Raw genomic sequence first — 10,699 nt, forward strand, 5'->3', positions numbered from 1 at the left:
GACGCGTTTCAGAAAGGCGGGGCATAGAGGAGAAACAATAATGTACAGTATGTGGAAAATGATGTTTTTTTAACCTTAAACCGCATAAACACATTTCATTACACCAAATACACAAAATAATGTTCTTTTTAGCAACATCATATGACCCCTTTAATTCTGTTGCTGAATAGTCTTTACCTCAAAAAATGAAATCACTGTTTAATTTTATGTTCCATATAGGCTACTATGTTTTTCCTGTTTCTAATTTGCATCTTTAAGATAAAAAAGAACTATGATATATATTGTTATTGTGAAATAAATTGAAAATTGTCTTTGACAAAGGTTTATACAAAACAAACGTTACATACATATACCTTGCCCCTGAAGATCTGCTAAAGGTTGCCTGAATACTCACCTTTTGAGAAGAGATTTTATCTGAGCTCATTTAAGAATAGCAAAATTAAAATAATATAGGGCATAAAAATCAATCACTGATAAAGTGACTTGAGGAAGGAGACACAAATGCGTATTCAATTTACTTTTATATATTACAGCAGGTGTAAACAAACAATAATAATAACAATCACACAAGATACACAAATGTATAAACTGACAGTGAACATGTAATCACATAATGTAGCAACCTAGTTACAGCATTTTGGATAGCGACAGTGCAGTTTGAATTCTAAACACATCTGTAACCATTCCATAAAGACCACATTAATTAAATTACGATCTTCAGTTATGACCATCAATATTTTTATTTGGGGGCTAAGCTATTGTAGTTTGTACAATAAGACAATCACCAATTCTCCACTATTTACATTCTCAGAAAGCGCACACAGAACAAAGATGCATATATTCAGCCATCCCACAAATCCCAAGTGAATGTACGTCATCGGTGTATCTGATGTGAGGGAGCAGCTGTGAGAAAGACAGTAGGCTGTATAGTTATCTCCCAGATCTGGTGTGATCCCAAACTATACAAACTACTACCTCATTCCACAGCTGCCAATGCAGCAGCCTCTCTGTCTGGTACCCTACGGGAGGAGACATAAGGCAGAAAGACATGTCAGTGTTAAAAATAAAATGCTTACTTGTGCTATTTTTACTCTAAATTTAATGAACCACCTTTGCCATTGCTAATTTGATTTTCATAAATCCCTCAGTGAAAGCTGTCGTTCGTCGTCATTCTTTAACCCAGTATTAACCTTCCTCACACATCCACACCATGTGGGCAGATTTCTGGCAATACAGCTCATCTTTTGAAATATGAGTCAAGATGAAGATGAAGAACAAAGAGATTGCACAAATGGATCAAGGATCTGGTGCTCTGTGGCATTTGATGTGATAAATGTACCACTTATATGTGCTCATTAATGACGCTTAAAGAGCAATGGCAAAAAATCATGAACGCTGGGTATTAAATATTGATTTGCAATAATATATTATGCATTACAATATATGCACAACTGTATTTCACTGCATGACTACATCCCTGGTTATATGCATTATACAGTGCACTGCATTTGTAAAGATGATGCAAGAAAGGAAATCGCTGTGTCAGTATGTAGTAGGACCAAGTGAAATTAGGCAATGAAAAATTTTCACATAGCCTACTTCACAGTGGTCTCTTAAACATATTTATAATGCACCCCAGTTGGAAAATCCATCTTAAGCTGATGGCTGATTTATAGAACATGTAACTGGTTTCTTGACTGTTTGTTGCTGATCCATGATGGTCTACCAGTTTGTACCAGCTCGAATCTCAAAACTCATCTACCATCTTTCCAGCACACTGATGTGCACATTTGAGCAATGCAAGACTCAAACATCTTTGCATCAAAACAATCTGCATGTGAACTGAATGCTAGAGCTAATTATGACTGTCCACATGGTCTATTATTATTGCAAACCATCCATACGGGCTTACTTGAGTCTCAGGAATCAACAGCTGACAGAGGCATGATAATGCATGTCAGTCTGATGTGTTTGAATCACAAGAGGCGTTTCTGTTGAAGCGTAGACTGTCTGGCCGCCAGATTAACTTTATCATGACAAGTAGAGACACGCGTGCGATTATCAAGCGTTTTATCAAGAAATTCCATCTTTACAAATCAAATCGGCAACCTAACTTCATTGACTTGCCGCTTGAAATGGAGCATTCTGTCGGCTAATATTTCAGAGAAAATTGTAGACCTGCATGAATGATCTGCTCCTCTTTTCTCATGACATTGCGATCATATACTTTATAGTTATGCTATCAAATACGAAAAATGGCGCTTGCCTCACTAGTGCACCCGGTATGAAAATCAATAAATTGCATTCTAAAACAAACCTATTCATCATATTAAACTGAAATGTGTGTAGGCAAGTGCAAGACAGAATGCAAATGTCGCGCCAGTGTTCGCGGTGACTGCGGCAATAACATTTCAAAGAGAGAACGTGGTCTTTCGCTCACCTGAGACCGCGACTGTACATGATACCGCCATCTTACATCAGCAGCAAGAGCAGAGATAACACTAGCTGCAGGCACGCAGATCTACTCCTGAGGTGACCTGCCCCTTAAGTGATCCGATCCGCCTTCCATTCAGTTCATGACTACATAATTAGGTGGACTACAAAGTGTGCAGTTCAGTAGTGGATGTCAAATGTCACAAATTCAAAAAAAACTGCATCACCTTTTGAAAATGTTATGCTTAGAAATATGATTGGCCATTGCACGGAGGTTCTTTTTCTATTTGGTGATTATTAAAAGTATATTTTAAATATTCTATTTTTAAACATTCTACAAGTGTGAAGTGTTCATAGTATTTTATCAAGCTAAGCTTAAAAATTGTTTTCAAATGTAAATGTTATGCAGTTAATTTAGCTCTCTGCTCAAGGTCAAGGTCATTAGATATTTATTAGGACTAGAACATTCTAATTATATAGATATTTATTAGGACGAGAACATTCTAATTATATATTTCTACAAGTTATTTGTTAAAAAAGAAAAAAGAAAATAGCCATTAGATTGCAATGACTGCATGCAATAATACTATATGGAGCTTAATTATCCTTTTTGAAATTTGTAATACTTTTCAGTAATGTTTTGAAATGTTTAGTTTAATGACATTGTATTAATTTTATCACTTTACAATAAAGTTCAGTGTTAACAGTTAATGCTTTAGGCATAATGAATAACGAACAAATATTGTGAAATATTAATACAATTTAAAAGAACTCTTTTCCATTTTAAAATCTTTTAATATGTAATGCATGCCTGTGATGGCAAAGCTGAATTTTCAGCAGTCATTAGTCTTCAGAAATCATTTTAATATGCAAATAGGTTCTCAAGAAACATTTATTATCAATGTTAAAAGCTTGAGATAATCAATGTCTTTAAAATAAACAAAAATAAAAACCCAAACTCCTGTTTACTAAAAGAATAAATTTTATTTCAGCACTGTAAGTCATTTCCCAACCATACAAACATGACTGCCAACTTTGAATCTCTCTCTCTGAGCCTTTTGGCTTTCTCCCCAATCCACCATGAAATCAGACCACAACAGCAAGACAAATTAAAAAGAAAAAGTTTCTTTTTCAGGTGCTTTCTTTATACTAAAAATGAGAAATTGTTAATAACGATCATAACCATAACAGCAATAATAATAATGAACTTTACCCTTCACTTCACAAGTTTTTGGAGATCTTGATGCATGCATCAATGCGTTTGTGTTGATGAACGGATCGGTTTTCCAAGAACCGACGACAGAATGTGTTGCCTACAAATGGATGTCGACTTGATGGTCTTGGGGGCACATGCTAGAAAGCAATGGGGACGAGATACTTCCAGAAAATGTAGGATGTCAGCGGGGCCACTGTACACAACACATTGCTGTTATCAGACTAGGATTGAAACCTGACCACACTAGTGGTCCTGTGGAGTGAAGGGCGACAGAGCCAGGATACAGGGGTAACAGTAATAAAGCAAGAGTCAGATCTGAGGTCCAGACACAAATCTACAGGAATGCACAGGCAAAACTCTTCACCAAAATAGCTGTTGTGTGTGTGTGTGTGTGCATGGTTACAGTATGTGTTCACACTTAACCTATCCATGACTACACTGAAGCTACATTTTTTCAGAGGGACGATACATGTGCATGGGAGCTGAAGAAGTGTTCTAGGGTTAATCGCTATGAAGAGCTGTGTCCAAGGCTCCACTTGAGAGGAAATGAAGAAATCTTAATTTTAGCAATAAAACTGGACGATACTAGATTTAGCCACTGTTCACCAAAAAGATGTAAACACATTTTCTTCATTTAGTATCTGCTTACAGACCACTTACGTATTCTGATAGCTCAATTACTGAAAACACATAGCTGTATAATCATATATACAGGATCCAGAAAGAGAATCAAGACTGTTTACTATATACTGGAATAGTAGTATCCAGAACTTTGACTTTGGTTGAAAATTAATATTTTGTACAAATGTGTATTAGTCTGTTTTGTGTGCAAGGAAGCAAAATTTGCTCAAAATAATTCAGCTTTGACAATTTTAAATCGATGTCCAAACACAATGGAATACGTTATTTCTATAAGTGACAATTACATCATAATGGTGAAGTGGTTTGAACAATACCATACAAAATAGAGGTGAGGAAAATTGCAATCATTACAGTTGAAAATATCTAGCTATCTCCGCTAAGCAAATTTTAATACTAAATGTAGCAACGGTCAAAGGAGTAGCTGTTGTAACAACATAAAAAAAAGTAAGAAAAACACAACTTCACAACTGAATGAAACCAAAGATGGTAAAGTTAAATTTCTCGATTCACTGTTGAAAATGTTACCAACTCTTGCCTAAGATTACTTGCAGACAGATTATTAGACTAATTATAAAAGTTAAAAACTCTCACTGTTAGTATGAAAACGTAAGGAGAGTTGCTGCAGGGGAAACAGGCAAGAACAAAAGAATGAAGAGACAAGAGTTAAGAAGAGGGAGAACACTTGAACTTCTTGTGACTGTGAATGTCAATGGCCCATGAAAACTGTGAAAAAGAGGGGGGAAAGAAAAAGAAAGGGAAAACGCGTAGGGGTTTGCGTTTGTGACCAAATATTTTATCGGTTTTAACAAGACCAACATCTGGAGCAAAACAGTGCCATTCTAACAACCTCACTGATCTCCAGAGAATCCTTCTCATTCAAAATTATCAACTAGATATTTCTTAAGTCTATATTTTACTCTCACATGAATCTCCATAAATGCATGAATGAGAGTTTAAGCAGCAATCTAAAACAGAGCAAAGCAGAGCAGCTTTGGAAAGGGTAACTTTGGAACCAAGCATCTGAAACTGCAAATTAAGTAACCAAATATTTATAAGAGAAATGAACACTCTGGCCAATACATTAATATCTGAATATGCCAAAAATTTTACTTTTTTTTTTTTCTCCCTCATACTAACCGATGTCTCTCTACACGTATAACAAAGGTATAAGGTGTGTGTGTGTGAGAGTGAGAGAGAGAGAGAAAGATTATATCTTTATTTGGTGTGTATATTTCGGTTTATGCTGTTCCTTTCTTAGATTACACTTAAAACTAAATGTGAAGGAGTTACTGATACTCTGACAAACACACTGAGAAAAAACCCAACTAACTGAAATGGCTGTTAATCACAGATTAAACAGGACTGAATGTTTTAAAAGGATCTCCAGTTATTCTGAGGAAGCTGAAATTCCATTAATGGGTGCGTATGCATGTTCATATTCACCAACATGCTGGAAATCCTCTCTTGAAAACTAGCACTACTGTACTTAACACATAGTAAAACGTGACAACCTAAGGTTGTGGTTTAAAATGCTCTAGCGTGCATGACGGTGTCGCGTGTTAGTTCACGATTAGTGCCGGTCACGCTACAGTCAAGATTCTTGGTTTAAAGTCTGTCCGGTATGTCCAGTATTGTCATATTCTGACACTGATATATCACTGTCATTTTTTTTTTTTACTTATTTTATAGCAAACTGCATTAACAATGCATGCTTCAGGTCATCATGATATTTCTGACGGGTTGATCTGTCTGGGTTCCTCAAGAGTGAGAATTTGCAGAATATACATAGACATATAACTATAATGGATGTCTTCCATAATCTGATTTAAAGAGCTTTCGATATATTTTTAGTGGCACTAAATATAATATTAACTTCTTAACAAAATAAGGTGCATCTTATAACTTCAATAGAAAGCTGTGATGTAATCTTGACATTGTCAATTGTACAGATCTTAAACTATGATTAAATGCAATAGCCTCTCTCAAGTGTACTTTAATTCTTAAAATTAAATTCTCATTCATTACGTCCAACAAATCATTGGTACAAAACATGTATTATGTTTTTAAAATGCATTAAAAACATTAACATGTAAGTAAAATTAATCTCCTAACCATCTGATGCAAAATGGTCAATCTAATGGCAAGTATGGCTTTAATTATCAGGGTGTTTCGTTTGTTTTCACTTTAAAGCCTATTCGCCTCAATAGAAGTAATGTTTTGAACATAGAAGTGCATGAGTTCATAGGACTGTCACAAAAACAAGACGAGTCGGACTGATCACAAAACAGTCTGGACAAGCACAGACTCCATTTTTTTTTAAATGACTTTTTTAAAATGATTTTGTCACAATAAAAGGTGATTCTAAGATTTGTTCAATTAATTACTTTCGCGCGTAACAAAACTACTATGATTTTAGCGATGGTGGGAGAATGCACATTTACAAAAAAAGCATCCACATGGTACACATGCACAAGGCACAGAGGAGACATGAACAACGGGGGGTGAGTTGGGGGGGTTACGTCTGCTAAAACCCAAAACCAAAATGTTGTAAAGCAGAGAGATGTCAAATGGCAGGTTTGTCTGAGGGACTGTGTGCATTCTCGACCACTGATAAAATCACTCCCCTAAATCATGTCATTGCGTAACAGGATCATGTACATTTGGGTCTATATACAAACGGCTGGGATGTCAAACAGTATCACAGTTCTCTCCGAACACACTGCTTCCTCCCTAACTCTGCCAGAGGCCTCGATTTTCCTTTATCCTGGTTCGAGGACAACCCAGTGTGTTTTCGGTTTTAAAACAAAGTGCAGGTTACGACTCACTCCGTTCTCACATTCAAATGGGTTGGTGTTGATTTGTACGTCATACTGGTAAACGACACGCAAGGTAAAAGTGTATTTGGACAGTTAAACTGTCAAAAGGAATGACGGTCTGCTGCTCAATTAAAGGACGTTAATCAATTTACTGTCTTTATATAGCGCAGTACTATCATAAATAACATTTTAAGTGCTTTACGTTGCAATACAATAAATTTTTAAGGGTATTTCTTCCTCATTCGAGGGGTTGAACTTGCATATGTATAATTTCGGGCATAAGGTGCTTTATCTCATTTAGAACTACTTAGCAGCTTAAGTACTGCTGTGAATCCTCAAGGGGATGTGGGCCTAAAAGAAGATTGTCTACAAGTGAGCGAAGGCAACAAAGTAGAGCTAGCTATGCGATGCTGAGTGTAACCTGTACGAATCTTTCCATTCCATTTGCTCAACGTTACTCAAACATGCCTCTCTGAGCCTGGACTTCTCGAGCCGCCCATGGCCCCTGTGCTAAAGACAATAGCAACTTCTCCACATGCAAATCACTCTTTGATAAGATATAAAAAAAAAAAACGAAGGGACTACCATGTGTGTGAATGCACACTGTGACATACAAATACAACCCGCGTTCTCAGTCAGTTTCCACTCTTCTACTGTATTCAGGGCAGTGTTGACTTTGAATCCTTGGTACACTGCAGATACAGCCATGTGTAGTACAAATAAAGTGATTCTTTGCTGTGTGGTGGAAACTTTAGAGCAGGTGCTGCTGTGCTACTTGACACGTGCAATCATTTTGTGTAGGTAAATTTTCAAACATACTTTGGGCAATAAGGGGCTTTTCGTAGCCATTTTAGGCAATTCACACATATAAGGTCACCATTAATGTACTAAGGTCTGAAAAGAAAACAGTGTCGAAATAAAAAGACTTGCGAGCTTTTCATGATGCTACAACACTGATGGGCCAGTGGAAAGGATGAGGTCCAGAATCCGAAGATTCAGGGCAACGTGCAATCAAGGGTTGTGATTTAAACTCGCTCAGTTTTAAACCAGACCCGGCTCTTAAGGTGACACATAGACCGCATTCCTGACACTGTCCATCTGTTGTTTCCAGCATGTGCAGCATCATAAATTATACCATGACAACACAAAGTGGCTACTGTGCCCTAAATATTCAATTTTGCAAGGAAAAGGCAGTCGACCTTAGATCATTCCCTCTCACTCTCTCATTCTTATTACATTATGGGATGTAATTACTCCTCTTTCTGTAGTGCACCATCTGATGGGCAGTCGTCAAGGCAACAACGGGCCTCTACCTCCACACCATCTCCTGACTGGTTGTCTCTGCTGGCTAAGGCACACTGGATTGGCTGGGCCAGTGGTGGCAGGTCAAGAGCTTGACCAGTGGCGCTTCCTGAAGAGCTGCCGTTCAGCTGTTGCGACACAGCCCCCATTCCCTCCGTGGGCCGCCCCACCGCTTTAGCTTCCTCAGTGAGCTTTGGGGGGCTGGAGGAGGGTGGTGAAGAGGACAGAGTCTACGAGATACATTGGGAAAAGGGAACAAAATAAATCTCCTCGCTCACCAACATTAATATGAATGTTGAGCGTTTAATGCCAGAGTTGGACCGACCTGTGTTCTGTTGGTGGTCACTTTCTTCCCTCCCCTTCCTTTCACAGTCAATTCTTTGCCCCTTCTGGGAAACAATAAAAAAAGAACACATACATATGTGTGTTAGGGATGCAACAATATTCACAACGTCTTTACCAGGTAATACAATGTTTTCGACAGGTATAATTTAGGCCATTAAACTTTTCTTTATGAATTAACCTCCACAAATTCAGTGGTTAAAATTAAACTGGAATTTGAACATCTAAGAATGGTCTCAATACACGAGCCACTGCATGTTCCAGTGCAGCGAAGTGTATGAAAAATGTGAAAAAATAAAGCACAAAACAAGGGGCCTCTACCTCCACCCCATCTCCTGACTGGTTGTCTCTGCTGGCTAAGGCACACTGGATTGGCTGGGCCAGTGGTGGCAGGTCAAGAGCTTGACCAGTGGCGCTTCCTGAAGAGCTGCCGTTCAGCTGTTGCGACACAGCCCCCATTCCCTCCGTGGGCCGCCCCACCGCTTTAGCTTCCTCAGTGAGCTTTGGGGGGCTGGAGGAGGGTGGTGAAGAGGACAGAGTCTACGAGATACATTGGGAAAAGGGAACAAAATAAATCTCCTCGCTCACCAACATTAATATGAATGTTGAGCGTTTAATGCCAGAGTTGGACCGACCTGTGTTCTGTTGGTGGTCACTTTCTTCCCTCCCCTTCCTTTCACAGTCAATTCTTTGCCCCTTCTGGGAAACAATAAAAAAAGAACACATACATATGTGTGTTAGGGATGCAACAATATTCACAACGTCTTTACCAGGTAATACAATGTTTTCGACAGGTATAATTTAGGCCATTAAACTTTTCTTTATGAATTAACCTCCACAAATTCAGTGGTTAAAATTAAACTGGAATTTGAACATCTAAGAATGGTCTCAATACACGAGCCACTGCATGTTCCAGTGCAGCGAAGTGTATGAAAAATGTGAAAAAATAAAGCACAAAATTAAATCTTGAGAAAGTATTACATGACAGGACAAAGCAATATTAATACTAAACACCTTTAAACTAAGGGCATTTAAAGTCTCTGGAATTCATTACTAAATTGTTATGGTTTAATATACTAAAATGTTTACTATAGCTAATAGAGTATATGATATTATAATGTATTGTAATTATTTGTGATTAACAATTATTAGATATATAAGTTTAGTACTCCCACAGTTTGCTATGGGATAATATCAGCCCATATAGCACTGAGATGTTAGAGGAAATACAAATGCAATTGGTGTACATAAGAGTCCACTGCATTCAAATCTACACCTGCTGCTACTAGTCCTCACCAGTAGGTTGTGCAATTGAGAGTTAATAAAGATCAAGTGCAGCAGAGAGAGAGGAGCCCTCACAAGCAGTCCATAAATAACCATAAATACCACCACAGGGTTTCTACAGATAAGAACAAGTTAAATTTAAGACTTTTTAATACCTTATATGAAATTTAAGACCTAAACCGGTGATGGAAATACACATTATATTACATATATATATATATATGACATATATATATATATATATATATAATATTTAATGTGTTTAATGTAAAAAAAAATAAAAATATCATCACTGATATTTGATGACTGATATCACTGATATTTATTACTACGATATACATTGAACTTTTCATATCAGCAGACAATTCATACAAAATATCCCCACACACCGAGATTTTTGGTGGTGAAAACAATTTATTCTGAAGCAATATTTTCATCTGTTCCATCAGCTTTTACATACTTAAATCTGCATGTTTTTATTTACCTTTACAAAGGCATATTTTTTAACCTTTATTAAAATAGGCTAACTTTCGTCAACATAACCAACGTGACCAGCTGCTTGCACAGGGAGCGTGCTGGGGACTATTTTCAGGCGCTGCGTAATATCATTGCGCCTGCTGCACCCATGGTACGGCAGCAAAGTTCCTTGATTATTACACCGGGA

General features: G+C 37.4%; 1 protein-coding gene across 1 annotated transcript in view; it reads right to left on the reverse strand.

Annotated features, from left to right (window-relative positions):
• Nucleotides 1-3,397: 3,397 nt before the first annotated feature.
• fam120c (family with sequence similarity 120 member C) overlaps nucleotides 3,398-10,699 on the reverse strand; it is a 25,583-nt gene continuing 18,281 nt past the window's right edge. The window contains exons 15-16 of the mRNA XM_016554014.1: nucleotides 9,387-9,450; nucleotides 3,398-8,639 (exon numbers count right to left, since the gene is read on the reverse strand). Of these exons, the coding sequence (XP_016409500.1) occupies nucleotides 8,358-8,639; nucleotides 9,387-9,450 (346 nt within the window). The 3' untranslated portion in view covers nucleotides 3,398-8,357. The remainder of the gene's footprint in view (nucleotides 8,640-9,386; nucleotides 9,451-10,699) is intronic.

Source organism: Sinocyclocheilus rhinocerous, unplaced genomic scaffold (genome assembly GCF_001515625.1).
Source record: "Sinocyclocheilus rhinocerous isolate Xijiao unplaced genomic scaffold, SAMN03320098_v1.1 scaffold1758, whole genome shotgun sequence".
NCBI classification, from domain to species: Eukaryota; Metazoa; Chordata; class Actinopteri; order Cypriniformes; family Cyprinidae; genus Sinocyclocheilus; species Sinocyclocheilus rhinocerous.